We start from the raw sequence: 18,892 nt of genomic DNA on the forward strand, positions 1-18,892 counted from the left end.
CCTTGAGACTCCTTTGTAAGGAGTCAATTATTCTTCTGTATTCTTCTGTGCATTTTCCACAGGCTTTTCAAACAGCTGAAAGGAGAGAGGAAGACTTGAATTTCTCGGTCCTAGAGAGGAAGGGGCGGGGCCCCTGGTGTTCCGAGCCAGCTCTCTCCTGAGTGTGACTTCTGGTCCAGGGAGGCAGGGTCATCTGCAGAGGTTCCCATGAGCCTCACATCTGGATGGAGGTATCATTATTACAATTAAAGTTATCATTCTTTCGGTCCCCACGAAACTCCTCTCACCTGTGTTTGGAGTGGAGACTGACTCTGCCCGGGCTTGGCTGGTGGCTTCCTCAGGTTTATTCTGGTCTTTGCATTCCAGGGCTGATGGCTGTGGTGCATTCTAACAAGGACAAGGATTGTTACCAATCACCCAACCAATTAATGTTTCCCAAATGCCTAATATATAAAAAAACGAGGGGTCCCACGTTTACGCCCCACCACATCTCAGTCCAGCCCACCCATCACTTGGAAGCTCTGCCTGTAGAAGAGATAACAGGATCTTAAGAAGGGAGCTGGCATCAGCTGAAAGACATCCTTCTGTGAAAGTCCAGTGACCCTCGTACAAAGGGGACAATGCCATCTCAGGTTCATCAGTACGGCAGACCCAGTCCCTGGCCTCAAGGATTTGGCGGTGGCAGAAGAAAAGAGATAAGGTGCAATTCAATACTGAGGAACAAGATGCTGTCAAGTGAGGAATGTGTAGAAAGGAGGGTGTGAGTTACTATCCACTGTGCATCTTTTCTCTGTACCACAACTGACCTGGATGCCATGCGGCAGGAGCTCTAACCAGTGGATTGAATTCCACTAAGAGTTCCTGAAGCCTATGTGGTAGATCTCCAATGCAGGGGTCACCACCATCTCAGAGTAGGCAGTCCCCTGAGGAAGGAAAGCCTACCTGAGCACGGGATTCCCTGGCCAATGCCGGAATCCTGTCCCGCAACAACATGGAAACCGGTTTGTGGAGAACAGAGTTACTATCAACAGCTTCCACAGGCTGTTCTTTTCATGTGTTTGCTCAAGTTGAACATCATCCCAAGAAATTACTCTTTCTCAGGAGAAAGTAACTTGGATATTGATAAATGGAATGAGTCTGGATCTTCAACTTCAAATTGGTAAATTTTCTTATTCATGCTTTCTTCTTCCAGGTGCTCTATCCTCACCATAAGTAACAAGAAAATCCCTCATTAGACTTTCCTAAGGGCCGAGACCATGGATTATTTGTCTTTGTATCCCTGTTTATAGAGCCTAGCACATTGTCCCAGGCACTCTGGAAAAGTCTGTGGCTTGGATAGATGACTGAAGAAGGAAGAAAGGAAGGAAGGAAGGAAAGAAGGAAGGAAGGAAGGAAGGAAGGAAGGAAGGAAGGAAGGAAGGAAGGAAGGGAGGGAGGGAGGGAGGGAGGGAGGGAGGAGGAAGGAAGGGAAGAAAGGAGTATTTTTTCAACTGAATGATACTTGCATTTCTTTAACAACCACTGACATGAAAACTGAGACACAGAGAGCTTAAGTAACTTGCCCAAGATCACACAGCTAGAAAGTCACAGAGCTGGGATTTGAACCCAGGCCACCTGGTTCATGAACCCACACTCAAAACTATTAAACCATCCACTTATGTGTCACAGCATATGCTAGAAAATATGAAAGAAAAAAAAAGTCCAAGGCAAAGTTACCAAAATATCCAAAAGAAGAAGTTATCCTGAAGAAAATATGGTTCTTAGCTACTTATATAGATTGCCTCGCAGTGTTCTGTTGGCAAAACTCATAGCCAAAACTAGAGCACTTTAGAAACAAGAGAATAATATTACTAAACTAGCAAAACAAAGATTCTGTAGTAGTTGGACGAGATAAAGGGGTAAAAACCAAATTCGGTTTCAATTGACTTTAGGAAAGGAAATAATCAAATCATCAAGCAAATGGTTTTCTGATACAAATATGAAATTAATCTGATACAAATAGGAAATTAATCTGAAACCATCAGAACAAGTCACCCTGCCTTAAAATCCTATGATCCCTCTAAAAATGTAAACCTCGGAAGGAAGTCATTATTAAATCCAGCCGTACTGAGTGGTGAGTCCAATTCAATCCCCAGAGATTAATATTAAGGCACTAAGTGATTCTAACGTGTATCTTGTTAGTAACAGAGAACAGTGCCCAGAGGAAACTTTCAGGGAGAAAAATCCTTTCACAGCCACCATTTTGGTGTCTTCCTGAATACAGAGGATGAGAAAAATAGAAGAACCCAAGACATCGAGGTGGGGATGGGGAAGAGAAAGAGTCATGAAATTAAATGGTGTAAAAATTTAAATGCTCTTAAAGCTTTTCCTTTTAAAAGGGACTCCCCGGCACTTCCCTGGCGGTCCAGTGGTTAAGACTCCATGCTTCCACTGCAGGGGGCACAGGGTTCCATCACTGCTCAGAGAACTAAGATCCCGCATGTTGCACACTGCGGCCAAAACAAATAAAAAATAAATAAAAGGGACTCCTCTGTGGAAAACATTGTACTAGATGACGTGTGAGCATGGAAAAGATTAAGACAGGATCCAGCCGGTGGTACAGCTTCTGATGTACCAGAAGATGGGCCTGGTACCATCTAAGGCAAGCAAGGGACAAAACCAACGACTTCTGCTGACGTGTCCCACGCTGATCAAAGGAGAAACCCAGAGGCCGGGAGCAGAGAATGCACTGCTGTGTCAGACCAGACAATTGGCTTCGTCATTCCAGGGCATGACCACTGTGTGGCAGGAACGGACGTGAAGGAAGGGCAGGCTGTGGCCAAAGAACTCATTGGAGCCATTCCAGAGAAGAGAGGATGGGGGGCTGGGTGGGGCATTCCCCAGAGGCCCTCCAAGACCCCAGACGCTGGCGTTTTACATCTAAAAGGTACAGTGAACTGTGTGGAGAAAACTGATACATAACGAGATTTCCCTGCAAAAGGGTAGAGACTGGCTTAGTTACTCACTCCGTGTAAAATAGTAACAAAGCACATAGTGGTTAAATAGTGTTATTACTATACATGTTATTATGCTACTAATGTGAATCGCTCACAGTTTCCTGGCCAGGAAGACTGAACTGAAATTTTTATTTTAACAATGAAATCATGTTTTTTTGACCAACAGATTGGTAAAAAATAAAAGAGCTCAATAAAAACAAATAAGGGTACAGAGAAAGCAGGGGCTTTCATACCCAGGATGTACATAGATACTGCCTTTTGGGAGGGCGATTGGGAGCAGCTATTAGAATGTTAAACGCATGTGCTCCTTCGCCCAGCAATTCCACTGCTAAGTATCTGAGTGAAATCCTTGTACATGTGCTCAAAATGGTGTGTGCCAGGATGTTCCTAGACACGGGAAACAACATGCAACATACAATATTTCATCTAGGCTATGCAATATTTCACAACAGTGAAGGAGAATGAAGCAGATCTGTATTTACCTACACAGAACATCTCCAAAACATATTGTTAAGGGGAAAAAAGCAAATTGCAAAACAATATGCTATGGTCTTATTTATGATTTCTTTTAACCCACCAGACTATAGACGTCTGGGTTACTCCACAGGTATGTCCAAAAGCTTCGAGCAAAGTCTGCAGGGGGCATGCCAAGATTATGGCAGTGGTTAGCACTATGGAGGAGCGTGCAGGTGGCCTTGGGACAAGGAGAACAGCCCTTTTTTAAATTTTTTATAAAAATGACTTGCTATGAGGTGTAATTAAAAATTAAATCTTTGAAAATGTTAGCTCTAAAAATGTCTACCTGCCCAATCGAGTGTCCATCAGGCTTGGAAGTATTTTACCAGCTGTAATTACTTCAACAAGAGGAGGTTCAGGGCTTCCCTGGTGGCGCAGTGGTTGAGAATCCTCCTGCCAATGCAGGGGACACGGGTTCAATCCCTGGTCCGGGAAGATCCCACATGCCGTGGAGCAACTAAGCCCATGCGCCACAACTACTGAGCCTGTGCTCTAGAGCCCGCGAGCCACAACTACTGAGCCCGCATGCCGCAACTACTGAAGCCCGCGTGCCTAGAGCCGTGCTCCACAACGAGAGAAGCCACCGCAATGAGAAGCCCGCACACTGCAATGAAGAGTAGTCCCCGCTCACCGCAACTAGAGAAAGCCCACGCGCAGCAATGAAGACCCAACACAGCCAAAAATAAATAAACAAAATAAATAAATTTATTTTAAAAAAAAAAAGAGGCGGTTCATTCAACAGATATTTATTGAGCATCTACTATGGGCCAGGCACTGTTCTAGACTCTGGGGAATATTAAAAGTATCTGCTTTCGTGGAGTTTATATTCCAGGGGAGTTTATGACATCATCTCCTTGGGGCGGCAGGGGGCGGTGTCTCTGGGAGAGAAGCTGCGGGGTTGATAAAATATGCCCAGAGACAGGGTCAGCCCTTCTAGGCCAGGGAAAAAGGAAGAGGTGTCTGCAGTTGGGCAGCTCCAGTGCCACTCCCCAGGCCTTGTGAAGGGATTGAGAACCAAGTATGGAAGGAGGGAAGGGGACAGCCAAGCTCTGGTCTGGCTTAGGAGGCCTGGGTCCTCAGGGCTACCAAGGAGAGTTCCCTTCCTGCACGGGGCCACTTAGAATGACGATGGCTGAGAGCCAACAGGTAGGGGGACAGAGGGACAGAGAGTAAGAGGAAAGTGAGTGGAAGGAAGTAAGATTAGAGAGGAAAGGAGCTCGTGGAGGAGGAGGCGTTGCTCCACCTTGGCCAAAAGCAGGGAGACCATCTCTCCCTTCAAGTGTCGTCTGGCGCCAGAGCAAGGCCCAGCAGCCCTGACTGTGCTGGGAGCTACGTGAGAGGCTGCCATGCCTCAGCATCCTCACTTCCCCCCCTTCTGCCCCTCTGTCCCCCACACCAGGCCACCTGGCTTCTGCTTTGCTTCCTGTCTGAGCTGAATGGAATAAGGAACAGGATAGGTGAAGTGACTCCAGAGAGGTCTAACCTGAAAAAGCAGAACTGAGACTAGGCTTACCATAGTGATCATTTTGCAGTATATACATAGATCAAATCATTATCTCGTACACCTAAAGCTAACACAACATTATATGTCAATTATGTGTCAATAAAACTGGAAAAAGAAAAAGTGGAACTGAATTTGTGGTTTACTCAAGAGATTAAACATACAGTTTAAGGAGAGAGGGTTAAGGGAATCCTGTAACCCAGAACAACCTGCATCCACAGAATGATGGCAAGGAGGGGGGCCTGGGGTACACACACAGGAATGACTCAATAAGAGTGAAATGGCAGACATCCTTAAAAAGCCAGTAAGGGAGAGATTTCAGGCTCGGGCAGCCTCTCCTGAGGCCTTCAAATCATCCCTCAGAAGCCCCAGGGATGCCCCAACTGACCCTGACCCAGCCAGCATCATGTGATACCAGTTCACATGGGTGCTGGGAGGCAAAGGTAATCTGATTGTTCTGGAAAGTCATGTTTGCTAGGGAAGACTGGCTCTGTTAAAGATCAGTGTCAGGTTTGAACCTGTTCTCCCCAGACCCACGTGCTGTACCTCAGAGAGCAAGACAGGGAGAAACGCAGGGCGGTGTGAGCTGCTTTGTAGAGGTCTGATGATTTATAAGATCCAAGTGGGTTTAAAACTGCCATGCCCAGTTGACTGGACTGGACCTCAAGCTAAAGAATCACCTCCACTTCATTTCTTTTCCACTTTGAACTCAGAGAATCAACCGGGAGATTCCTGACCCACCACTTCACATAGTAAATAATCCTTTCAATAGAGAATGGATAAACAACAAGGTCCTACCGTATAGCACAGGGAACTATATTCAATATCCTGTGATAAACCATAATGGAAAAGAATATGAAAAAGAATGTACATATATGGGGCTTCCCTGGTGGCACAGTGGTTAAGAATCTGCCTGCCAATGCAGGGGACACGGGTTCAAGCCCTGGTCTGGGAAGATCCCACATGCCACAAAGAAACTAAGCCTGTGCGCCACAACTACTGAGCCTGAGCTCTAGAGCCTGCGAGCCACAACTACTGAGCCCGTGCACCACAACTACTGAGCCTGCACTCTAGAGCCCGTGAGCCACAACTACTGAGCCTGTGTGCCCCAACTACTGAAGCCCGCGTGCCTAGAGCCCGTGCTCCGCAACAAGAGAAGCCACCACAATGAGAAGCCCACGCACCGCAATGAAGAGGAGCCCCCGCTCGCCACAACTAGAGGAAGCCCGCGCACAGCAACAAAGACCCAATGCAGCCAAAAATAAATAAATAAATTTATTTTTTTAAAAGAGAATGTGTGTGTATATATATATAACTGAATCACTTTGCTGTACAGCAGAAATTAACACAACATTGTAAATCAACTATACTTGAATACAAATTTTTTTTTAATTTTTAAAATAATAATGCTTTCCTCTCGCTCTCGGCTGGCAAGTCCTTCCCAGCTCAGGAGTCTGCTCTGTGAACAAGGAACCAGCATAGGGCACCTGGGTCAGCTACCATTTGCACAAGTCTGCATGGGGCTGGCAATGGTGTTTCTCTCTTGGCAACTCGAGGTGTACATTGCTGAAACACATGGCATTGCTTTAAAATACACAATTCCCCAGGAGATTTCTGATCTCAATGACTCCAAATCTTTCTTTTTGGTTTTTTTTCTTTTTTCAAATCTACTTTCTAGAAGGACTTTGCCCAAACCTGAGAAAGATAAACACATTTGGCAAACCCCAGCCTCACTGTCCTCAACAGAGGCTTGGAAACGCCCTGAAAGGCGTGGATGTGAGTGCCATGTGCTCAGACACCGCATATGCTCCCCTGCTCACATGTCACTATTTCACAGCCAAGTGCTTCCCAGCAAAATACACAAGGGCTTTGTCTCAATCTGCAACAGTCTGAGCTGGCATCGGAGCCACTGTCACTGTGTCTGCCCAGCTCAGAAAGAACAGCTGGGTGGAGGGTGGCAGTGAGCTGCCATGGAGAGAGGGTCAGCCCCACCTTGCTTCAGGGGGAAAACACAGCTCTGCACATCCTGGCTGGGATTTCTGGTCACAAATCTCACTAGGAAGGAAGGGATGGGGGAGAAAAATGAAGGTGATTTTTTTTGTATTACTCTCTTAATAAGACAAAGCCTAGGGACTTCTCTGGTGGCACAGCAGTTAAGAATCCTCCTGCCAATGCAGGGGACACGGGCTCAAGCCCTGGTCCAGGAAGACCCCACATGCCACAAAGAAACTAAGCCTGTGTGCCACAACTAACTGAAGCCCGTGCGCCTAGAGCCCGTGCTCCGCAACAAGAGAAGCCACAACAAAGAGTAAACCCCACTCGACACAACTAGAGAAAGCCCACGCGCAGCAAGGAAGACGCAACGCAGCCAAATAAATAAATAAATAAATAAATAAATAACAAAGCCTGGTCAGGGCATCAGAATCTCACCCGAGGGACTTCCTTGGTGGTCCAGTGGTTAAGACTCTGTGCTCCCAATGCAGGGGCCCCAGGTTCGATCCCTGGTCAGGGAACTAGATCCCTCATGCCACAACTAAAAGAGCCTGAATGCCACAACTAAAGATCCCGTATGCCCCAGCTAAAGATCCCACTTGCTGCAACAAAGATCCCACGTGCCCCAACTAAGGCCCGGCGCAGCCAAATAAATATTTTTTTTTTTAAGATTTATTTATTATTTATTTATTTTTATTTTTGGCTGCATCAGGTCTTAGCTGCGGCACGCGGGATCTTCGTTGAGGCATGCGGGCACTTCGTTGCAGCGCGCAGGCTTCTCTCTAGTTGTGGCCTACAGGCTCCAGGGCGTGTGGGCTCTGTAGTTGTGGCGCACAGGTTCCAGAGTGCGTGGGCCCTATAGTTTGCAGCTCGCAGGCTCTCTAGTTGAGGTGTGCGAACTCACTAGTTGTGGCATGTGGGCTTAGTTGTCCTGCGGCATGTGGTATCTTAGTTCCCTGACCAGGGATCGAACCCGCATCCCCTGCACTGTAAGGCGGATTCTCTACCACCAGACCACCAGGGAAGTCCCTAAATAAATTTTTTTTTTTTTAAAAAGAATCGCATCCGAAAGATGCATTTTTTAAATAAAAACAAAATAATCAATTGGGAACAGAATAATCAAAAGTCACATTTTCCAGACTTAATTGACATTTCAGATGTCAGTCACCGGTACTGGACCAAACTGATCAGATTTGGGGACCCCCCTCCTCCTCCATACCCCAGCTTTCTTCCCCTCCCCCTTCATCAACTGCAATTCTTGGCCATCAAATCTCTGCTGTAATTCTGGTGGGGGCCATCTCCAACCCACCCCTGACCTATCTGCGTCTCCCACCAAAGCCCCACAGGTCTCTTCCCCACTCAGCACCCCCTCTGAAGCAGCCACCCCACATTTCTTAGATCAGCTCTTCACGTTTTCAGTCTCCAAGCTTTTTTTTTTTATTGAAGTATAGTTGATTTATAATGTTGTGTTAGTTTCAGATGTATAGTTAAGTGATTCAGTTACATATATAAATATATATATATATATATTTCTTTTTCAGATTCTTTTCCATTATAGCTTATTACAAGATTGAGTCTCCAAGCTTTTGCTTTACCTCCTTTTCCACCCCAACAAGGCAGTCCCACATGCTGGAAAAGCGTGGGTTTTGAAGTTTGCTGACTTTCCATCCTTTACTGAAGTTAAATCAGGCTCATCAACAGATCAAGGAGAGCAGCTGATTTGCACAACTTGCGTAATAAATTATTAGGGAATCATTTCCGGTGTTTGTTTCTTTTGTTTGCTTTTGGATTTCATTTTGTTTGTTTTTGTTGGATTGTTTTTACCCGAAGTCTAAGGGAATGCATTGGAGATCAGAGAACTATGCAGTAATGGACAGAAGGAAAATAGGAGTCCATGTCGCTAAGGGGAAGAGTATTAAATGATAAGACAGGGATAGGAGGGCTGATGGAGTTTCTGCCACAAGCTGTGCACCATGTGCCTGGCACTGCGCTGGCGATATGATGGTGGATGAGCTGACCGCCTCCCTCCCTCACGGAGCTGACAGTCTGATGCGGAGGCAGCTAGACAAGCAACCAGTTACTGATGATCTAATATGAATAGTGCTGAGAACAGGAAAGTACAGAGCAACGCGGGTGCACAGACTGTGGGGGGAGGATGTGGGGGGTGTTTGTGTGTCAGGGGAAGAAGACTTCCAGGAGGAAATGCTCCCTAAGCTGAAACCCGAAGGATTGCGGAAGAGAAGCTTGTTGAAAGCCAGTGGGCCAGAGAGCAGGAGATGAAAGAGCTGGGTGTGGCTGGAGAGGCCCGGCTTGAGGCTGCAGGGGCTGACAAGGACCAGAGTTAAAAAGAGGGGAGTGCCAAACTGGAAATAACCCAAATGTGTTTCAACAGTTTAATGGATAAACAAACTATGGCGCATTCATACAATGGAATATTACTCAGCAATAAAAAGGAATGAATTATCAATATACACAACTTGGATAAATTTCAAGTTCATTATGCTGGGTGAAATAAACCAGTGTTAGGTTATCTACCACATGGTCTGTGTGATTCCTTTAATATGACATTCTCAAAAAGACAAAACTATACTGAGGGAGAACAGATTTGTGGTTACCAGGGAATCAAGGGATGGTGTGACTATAAAGGGAGAGCTAAGGGTCTCAGGGGGTGAGGAGGTTTTCCTGATTGTGGTGGTAATTACATGAATCAATACATGTGTTACTGAATAAAATTCATAAAACTATAAAAAAAAAAATAGGGGAGTGCTCGAGGACTCCCTGGTGCCTTGGGTGGAGCCGGAAAGGCTGAGACACGCCCAGAGCCACCTCCAAGACCTTTTCTTCCCTCTGTGAACCTACATGCTGTCTCTATAAAGCATCCCTAGCCAACTCTTCACTCACTTAGTGAGAAGGGGCCAATCCACGTCAGAGCAAAGGGAGCGGGAGACACGCCCCACTCCCCATGTTTTTTCCTGTACTTATTTCGGCCGCCAGAAAAGCCCTAGCAAAGGTTCTCCATGATTACATAACAAGAACAGGGCAAGCAAGCTTTGGGGGACACACGGAATCCAGCCGTTTCCCCTTTAAAAATCGCAAAACACCGAAAGTGTGTGTGAGCAAAACATGCAGTGCAGGCTGTTTCCCTGGGTCGCTGGCAAGGTCTGGAATCACCATCCAGCGGCAAGAACCCTGTTAGCCCAAGGTCTTTATTTCCTTTTGATAAACAGTAACGTGTAATTTCCCATTTTTAGGGACAATAATTACTTCAAACAAAGGGCAGTTACCAAAGGGCGGTTACTTTATTTAGAGGGACAGGTTCTCCTCCGTAAGAGAACTGCAGCTCAGCTTTTTAAAATAATAATAATTTTTTTTTAACTTTAGCTAAAAGCATTCGTTTCTCTCTTAGATTAAGATTCAAGAAACAAGTACTTTTTGGAACACAGGGTGTTTAAATAGAAGAAGGAAAGAAAAAAACCACCTCTTCCCCTCCAGGCCTCCTGGACCACCAGCTCTTACCCCAGCCACGCTTGGCACCGACAATGCCCACCTGGCACTTCTCCCTCCCGCAGCTAAATTCCTAGAATTTATTTTCTAGGAATTTAGTCAATCCACACCGAATGCCTCCACTCTCTCACTTAACATCCCTCATCTGCCTGAAGGGCCCACTTGAAATTCAAGTTGTGAGCGAACTTGTACTCTTACAAGCAGAAAAAGCCCTGGTATTATTCTCTCCTGCCTGTTCACATTCCAGCCCTCCCCACTGCCTGGCCACTAAGCCAGAGGATGGAGGCCAGGATGGTGGCCCTGCGCCCCGGTGGAGACCACACCCCCAGATAAAACCCCAAACCCAGGCCACAGGGCACTGGCTAGAAAGCCAGGGGTTGTCAAAAGCCTTCTCCCTCACCTGGCCTGGAGTGGGGGACCTTAAGACAGGCAGGGGACAGGAATTCACTGGCGATCCAGTGGTAAAGACTCTGGACTTCCACTGCAGGGGGCATGGGTTAGATCCCTGGTCGGGGAACTAAGATCCCATAAGCCGCTGCAGCGTGGCCATACAAAACAAAACAAACAAAAAGACAGGCAGGAGTCTGAAAGCCGGGCTACAGGCGAGGGGCCATGTCAGGCCCCCAGAGGGGAAAGCAAGGCGGGCACCTACCCATGTTGTTTGTGAGGCTTTGCTAAAAGGCTCTCCAGGCCCAAAATACCCAGAGCTGGCCTGCCCAAAGGCCTGAAATAACCACCAAAAGGGACCCACATCTCAGGGCCCAAAAGTCCTCTTTTTAAATGTAAATATCCCAAAGAATTAACATACAGGGCCCTGGCACTCTCCAGCACAGCAGTTTCTCAGAGTACAAAGCTGTCGATTGACTAAGGGAAAAGCTTGTGTCCCTGCAAGGCTTAGGGCTTAGGGACCCACCGGGGTAAGGTGGCTAGCTCCCACGGCCGCGCCCTCCCTGGGAGGTGTGAACCTGGCCTCCAGCAACTTCCCGACGCACCGCCCCCCTCACCCACCCCCGGTCTTCCTTCCCCTCTTTCCTCCCCGCTGTGCCCCGCGCCCTACCCCACTCGGCCAAAGCGGGGCTGGTGGCTCGCAGCAGCCCAGAGGTGGATAGAAATCTGCCTGGCAACGAGTCACGGGGACCTGGATGCGGCCTGGCAACTGGCAGTTCGGCCGAACGGGGCGTGGCGTCAGATGCTCCCTAGAGACTGTCCTGGGGGGGGCCCGGGGGGGGCCCTCCCCCCCCCCCCCCGGTCCCTCCCTCCCACGCTCCCTCTCACTTCTCCGGGACCGCGAGTCTCTGGAAGGCTCTCTTACTCCCTGGAAAATGGCGGCCCCACGATTACATTATGGGGGGCTTAAGGGTGTCACCTGGTTTCTGGTTGGAGCGGAAGAGCTTGAAGTTGCAAGAATGCTGTTTCATTTAGGTGGTAAATTCATTTGGGGCGCTAGGAGGGACTTAGATAGGCAGCGGGGCTGAAGTCCCCTCAAAGCCCTTTGGCGCAGCCCCTGCTCCCTGTAGGTCCTCTCTTCTGTCCTTCCCTCCGCACGCCCTGACACGCTCCCAGCTGCTCGTTCCAAATCGTCCGCCTTCCCGGGGCTTTGCTCCTCCCCTGCTGCCTTCTCCCTCCCGGCACCGGCCACGCCGCATCCACCTCTGCCCGGTCCCGGGCTCGCTTTTCTGTTTTCCCCATAGATTGCTTTTTACTTCCTTCTCCCCTCGGGCCCCCATAATCTCCGGAGGAAAGAGCCAGTGATCCAAATTCGTGGAGGCCTCAGTTCCTTCCCCTTGGGCGGGGTGCCGCTGGTGGGTGGGACAGAGCAAGTGCTCCGCTCACCCGCTCACACCGCTGATGGTTAGCGAGTTCTCAAGCTGGGCTCCGATTGGCCTCAGCTGTGGAGACCAGGAGGCCGGCAGGCGAAAGGATGAGGGAGAGTGTCCACGGTTGGGAACAACTCTCCTGCCCAAAACTCCTCTTTGGAGCCCCCTCACATTCCCGGGTCCTCCCCAAGAGAGGATCCCCAGAGGCCTCAGCTGGCCTGCATTCCCGCAGCTGGGGGGCAGCCAGCCCACGGGACGGGGTGGTGGAAGTGGCCTCCAGGCTTCCTGGACAGCCGTCAGGGACAGTGGGTGAGGTAGTTATAATGTAAATGCTTTGACTGTCGTCTCTCCCTTGTTTATCATCATCCTGGAAGAGTGAATACTCAGGAGGGGAAAAGACCCAGGGTAACACTGGGGAGGAGGGGCTGGCAGCAGCTGACAAGGTTGAACCTGGGCCAAGGGTTCACTTCGCTTAAGGCCTGGAGCCTACCCCTACCCCCCAAATGGGCAAGTGAATAAGAGCCTTTTCTGGGCTGGACCAGAAACCAACCAAGTTGCCGGGGTCTCCAGTTTCTGCTACTTACTAGCTGTGTGACCCTGAACATAATTGCTTAACCTCTCTGAGCCTCAGTTTCTATGTCTGAGGAAAGTAATACCCACCTCATAGGGTTGTAGAAATCAAAAGAGATAAAGTGCGTACAATACATATACAGTGCCTAACACAAAGTAAGTATTCAATAGAAATGGCTAACACTTCCAGTACTTACTATATGCCAAATACATTATACTGTATGTGTTAACTTACATCATCCTCACAAAACTGCTATGACAGAGATAATGTATCATCCCTATTTTATAGATAAGGGAAGTGAGGCACAGAGAGGTTCAATAACTTGCCCAAGATCACACAGCTAGGAAGTGGCAGAACTGATAGCTACCATCATCATCATCTTTATCATCATCATCATCATCATTATTCCCTTATTCCATCATCATTATTCCCTTGCTTATTCCCTTGTAGGCTCCTTGAGGAAATGGGCTTTGCCCATAAGTATTTAATAACTGCTTCAGTGCTCAAAAGGTCAAGGCCCTACAAATTTTGAAAGACAGCTTCCATTTCCTAAAACCTCCCCAGAAAAAAATTCCCGGGTTCCTCAGGGAAGCAGCAATGGCATCAGGGGAAAGGGGGAAAAATGCTTTTTTAAATTTTTTAAATTTTTAAATTTTTTTTTTTTTTTTGGCCGCACCCTGACATGCGGGATCTTAGTTCCCCAACCAAGGATGGAACCCCTGCAGTAGAAGCATGGAGTCCTAACCACTGGACCACCAGGGAAGTCCCAAAATGCTTTTTTTTAAATTAGAAAGCTTGGATTGACCTAGAGAGAGTCACCTCTTCCAGCTCTAAGGGTGGAGATGCATTGCTTCACTTCTCTGAACCTCACTTTTCTATAGCCTTCTGGCCAGGGGCCGAGTGAGAACTCAGCATGAGATCTCAAGAGATGGGCACCTTGTGGACCACCAGGCCCTGTCCCGAGAGAAGCTCTTCATTCTTAACCCTTTCCGATCCTCGGCCCCACTGCTGGGAGGTTTTTCCATTAAGGCCAGGTCTCAAGTTCGTGGAGGAAAATAACAGAGATTTTTAAAGGGAATTGAAACCACCGGCCTCAGCAGAATGTTCCACACACATTTGCTCTGGCCCATGCACGGCAGCACCTCTGCTGGCATCAGTCAGCCTTGGGAAGCACTAGCAAATGCCTGACGCCACGGGGCGATTCAGAGGCCGGTAAACAGCTCTGGCATTCCCCACCCGTGGCAAGCATTCATGCACTGAATTCTTTGTCCTGATGAGGACGGACAGAGAGCTGCTCTGTGCTGCAAAGCCCAAAGCCAGAACTCCCGTTTCCAAACCCCAGCCATAAAGCACGCCAAGGCCGAGGCATGCAGGCCACCAGCCCTTTCAAGTGTGCTTGCAGAATAAACTTGCCCAAACTTGGACTTCTTTCTTGAAAACTTGGGTTTACTTGTTAATTCCAAAGGGGAAAAAAACACGGCGCTGTTACAATGGAGAAACTTGGCAATCTCCTCCTTCACCAAGGGATCCAAGTCATGAGGGTCCTGAGCAGTGACCCCACTCCACTTCTGTGGGATCCCTTCCCCAGAACACATAACCTGAACCCAAGCATGAGGAAATATCCTCAGGCAAACCCACACCGAGGGACGTTTCTGCAAAACAACTGGCCCTGCACACTTTCAAAAATCTGAGTGTCACAAATGACAACAAACAGCAAAGGAACTGTTCCAAACTGAAGAAGCTAAAGAGACCATGACAATTAAATGTCACATGGGCTCACAGATGGTTGAAGCCTAAATGGGAAAAAAGACATTGATACAAGGAAATTGTAAGTACTGGGGCAATTGGTAAAATTTAAATATGGGCAATATGTCAGATAATAATAACAATGTTAAGTTTCCTGAATTTGGCTCTTATCTTGTGGTTATATAAGAGAATGTCCATACCTGCTGAAGGATTTAGGAGTAAAGGGTCATGATGTTTGCAATTCACTTTCAAATGATTCAGCAGATATAATGATAATTGTAACATCTAGAGAGAGAGAGATTAAAACCAACAAGGTAAAACTGGGAAATCTAAGTGAAAGTTATATGGATATTCACTGTGTCATTCTAGCAACTTCTCTGTAGGTTTGAATTCAAAATAAATACACTGTAAAAAAAAAAAAAAAAAAGGAACGTCAGTTACAAGCTGAGCAGCATCTTACGTCACAGCTAACACGCAACGCCAGAGAGCTAAGATGGGACTTGAGAAATGAGACGCACGTGCCAGCAACATGCAAAGTCCTGGGGGTGCAGTGCCTTGGCTTTGGGCCACTAGAGACATAGCAGTATTTCAACAGTTCTGTTACTCAAAACATTTGAGTTGGTTTACCAGCCACATGGGAAAATTAGTTGCACTACATTATAATCATGCCTTGCTTTTGACCCCAAACAGCCCCAGCCACCTAATTAACCAGACTTGCTTCTGAAAATATCATAGACTATTGGAACTGGCAAGGACCTTAGAGAATGCGTGCCGTATCCATGTTACAAATGAGTAAACCGAGGCTCAAAGAGGGACCTTCACTTGTTCAAGGTCACGGCAAAGCCCACTGACTCCCAGGCTAGTGGTCTTTTTCAGGGTTTTGTCCTGGGAACCCTGGAGGATCTTCCAGGCCCTTTGGCTATTTGCAGGCCTCAAGAGAGGAAGATTTGTGCTTCCCCAAGGAAATTGTTACTTTTTTTTAATGCACAAGTGATGTTGAGAGCAGTTCCAAAAGAGAGGGGACAAAAATATTCTTAACAGTAAAATTTTCACAGAAGTAAGTGTAGCACCTCCCGAGTATAAGTGTGTTTGTTTAAAACAAAAATTATCGTATTACTTTATGATCATACCTTAGATACATCCCACATAACTGTGGCTATTTTAAGAAACCTCAATACATAGAAAGTCACACTTGCCAAACAGAAAAATGAGGATGAGGGCATTGTCCTGGTCGTTCTCTATCTCGCCATCCACCCTGAGGCCCCTTCTCCCTGCTTCTCTGCCCTGCTGTGTGCCTCCGGAAGGCCGATCCCTCTACCCGCAAGTTCTGGGATTGGGACTTCCCCGGTGGCGCAGTGAGTAAGACTCAGTGCTCCTAATGCAGGGGGCCCGTGTTCGACCCCTGGTCAGGGAACTAGAGCCCATGTGCATGCCGCAACTAAGAGTTCACATGCCGCAACTAAGAGTTCACATGCCGCAACTAAGAGTTCACATGCCGCAACTAAGGAGCCCGCCTACTGCAGCTAAGACCCCACACAACCAAATAAATAAATTTTTTTTTTTTAAAAAAAGACCTGGGCTCGCTTGCCCTTCAGCGCAAGGCACCAGCAGAAGGAAAGGTCAGGGTGCTTATTCCTGCTTCTCATGGCGGGCAGTTCTGACAGATGCTGTGGCCCCTCGTGGCTAGATTCCAGGAATACCATCTCTTCCCAGGGCCCTTCAGGCCCAGGGGTAGCACCAGCCTCCCGCTGTCCCTGGGGGCCTCACCACCCCTTGTTGGCTGCTTGGTCCTGGCCCACTACTGCATAAACAGCCGCTGTTAAATTCTCTGTGGCCGAGTTGTCTTCACGAACATTTCCTGTAGGGACCCTGACGTACAGAAATAAGTTTGAGTTGCTGAAAAACATACACTGCCTTTTGTGAGCATGGGGTGCATTTCAACATAATTGAATTTGGGACTTCCCTGGCGGTCCAGTGGTTAAGACTCTGCACTTCCAATGCAGGGGGCTCAGGTTCGATCCCTGGTCGGGGAACTAAGATCTCACATGCTGTGGGGTGTGGCCAAAAAAAGTAAAAAAAAAAAAAAAAGAATTGACTTTGCCAAATGTCCCCTTAGCCACGCCCACAGTCAGTCACACTGCTTAAAGCAAGGTGCACTGCCAGACTGCAGGCCCTGCCGTGGCTCCACGCTGGAACTCCAAGGAAGGACCCTGAGGAGCCCAGCCCAGCCCCCTCCAGGTCTCCTGAGACCACTCCCACCCTCAAATGCAGGAACTGGGACCTTAGAGTATTAAGACCTCCTGAATCTGGGCCCTGCAGGACTTTGGGGAATAACTTGGACCATCCCCATCAGGTAGGCGGTGAGAAGGCGTCAGGAAGAACGGAGGAAGGGGGGAACTCAGAGTGGGTGGGCAGAACAAGCGAAGGAAAGCTCGCTGGGATGGGCCCTCCATATGCGTCTCCACCCCCTGGCACCTCTTCCATGTTTCCCCTTCCGGTGGTGACAGTCACTGCAGCAGGGAGGGCTCCTGTCCTGTGGTCACTGCCTCCAGCCTGGGCCTGATGTGGGAGGAGGGCAGCTGAGAAGTTTCTCACATTTGAATGGCCCGTTGCCATGTTCCTGATCCATCTGACCCACTACCCCTGACTGTCCCAGCCAATGAGGTCTCACCCTGAGAGTCCAGGAAACATCACCATCATCCTCATCATCCCCGGTAGAAGCGTCACTTACACGTGTGTATTTCCAGTCTTCCAGTGTCCCACATCCATCACATCATTTGGTCTGTGGAGGTCAGCAGAGGAGGATTCTGAGACCAGGGGGGGCAGGGACAGCATCTAACCACGTGATGCTCTAAAAATACTTGTTGAATGAATGGACGCTGAGGGCCACACTAGTGTACATCACCCCTTCCTCAAGCTAAAAAAAATTTTTTTAATTGCCATATTATTGGACAACCTGGGTAGTTCTGCCCGGGAGATCTTTCCAGCGTCCCAGTGGGCATCCCCCTGGCTGTGTACACAAGTGCACCGCACTGTCACCCACTTATCCCCCCTCCAGATGCCAGGACCACACATCTCAGGCAGCAGGCACACTCTGTCCCACTCCACACTCATCAGCTTCAGAACTGAGAACTGGGATTTGAGCCGTGGTTGAAAGAAGCACATTTGTGGGGAGCCCAGACCTGGTTAGGACGGAAGGCAGCTGCGTGTAGGCACGTGTGCCAGTGAGCGTGTGCACACTCTAGCTTTTCAGTGTGTGTGCAGGGGCTCACACCCACCTCTCTAGGACTCCATGCCCACCCTCATGCTCTCAATAAACAAACATATGGCTGTGACATGAATGCTATACCCTTAAATGCGATGCCCTTGCACAGCAGACAACCCAAATACCTGAACAGACAGACTCTGGTCCTGTGGATGCTACCCCTATCTTATGGGTGAGGAAACTCTTGCCCAATTCACAAAAGCAGCTTTTAAAAAGCCACGGGGGCTGGGGGAGGGATAAATTAGGAGTATGGGATTAACAGATACACACTACTATATATAAAATAGATAACCAACAAGGACCTATCGTATAGCACAGGGAACTATATTCAATATTTTGTAATAACCTATAAGGGAAAAGAATATATATATATTTATATATTTATATATATATATATATATATATATATTTATATTTATATATATAAAACCGAATCACTTTGCTGTACTCTTGAAGCTAATACAACATTGTAAATCAACTATACTTCAACAAAAAAATAAAATTAAAAAAAATTTTTTTAAAAAGCCACAGGGGATCAAGCACCTCCCTTGTTACCTATCTCTTTCCAAAACCAAGAGCCACCCGTGAGCTCCAAAACCCCCCAGGGACACAGGCTCTGCTGGCTGAGGTGGGAGTGGATGAAGCTGGCAAAGGCCCGTCTGAAATCCAAGCAAGGGCAGGTGGATTTCACGCTGGGCAGGAGATCCCACTGTTCTGCGCTGAGACCCGCAGACAAGCTGGCTCTGGAGAGGGCAGAAGGGGGTTGGAGCTGGTATCTCCGCTCCAGGGCTGATGGGAGAGGTACAGAGCTGCTTCCACTGGCAGAAAGGAAGCAGCTCTGGGGAATGGCAAGGGGGATGAGCTTGGTTCGATCATTTTGGCCTAAGAAGGCACTGCCCTCTGCCCAGCAATGACCAACATCAGAAGCCAGTTTCTAGAAGGCCCCCCCCCCCCACTGTGTATTGTCTACAGAGCTGGAGATCA

At 48.0% G+C, this 18,892-nt stretch overlaps 1 protein-coding gene and 1 non-coding gene across 3 annotated transcripts in view; one reads left to right on the forward strand and one right to left on the reverse strand.

Moving 5' to 3' along the window:
* Window positions 1-18,892, reverse strand: part of AHNAK (AHNAK nucleoprotein) — an 84,518-nt gene that overhangs the window by 35,566 nt on the left and 30,060 nt on the right. For both annotated transcript variants that reach the window (XM_068556482.1, XM_068556483.1), the window contains exon 5: window positions 288-387. In XM_068556482.1, the coding sequence (XP_068412583.1) occupies window positions 288-387 (100 nt within the window). The remainder of the gene's footprint in view (window positions 1-287; window positions 388-18,892) is intronic.
* On the forward strand, window positions 7,454-7,526 carry TRNAG-CCC (transfer RNA glycine (anticodon CCC)). The gene has a single exon. It is a non-coding gene; the product is annotated as a tRNA-Gly (tRNA).

This window comes from Eschrichtius robustus, chromosome 11 (genome assembly GCF_028021215.1).
Source record: "Eschrichtius robustus isolate mEscRob2 chromosome 11, mEscRob2.pri, whole genome shotgun sequence".
NCBI lineage: Eukaryota > Metazoa > Chordata > Mammalia > Artiodactyla > Eschrichtiidae > Eschrichtius > Eschrichtius robustus.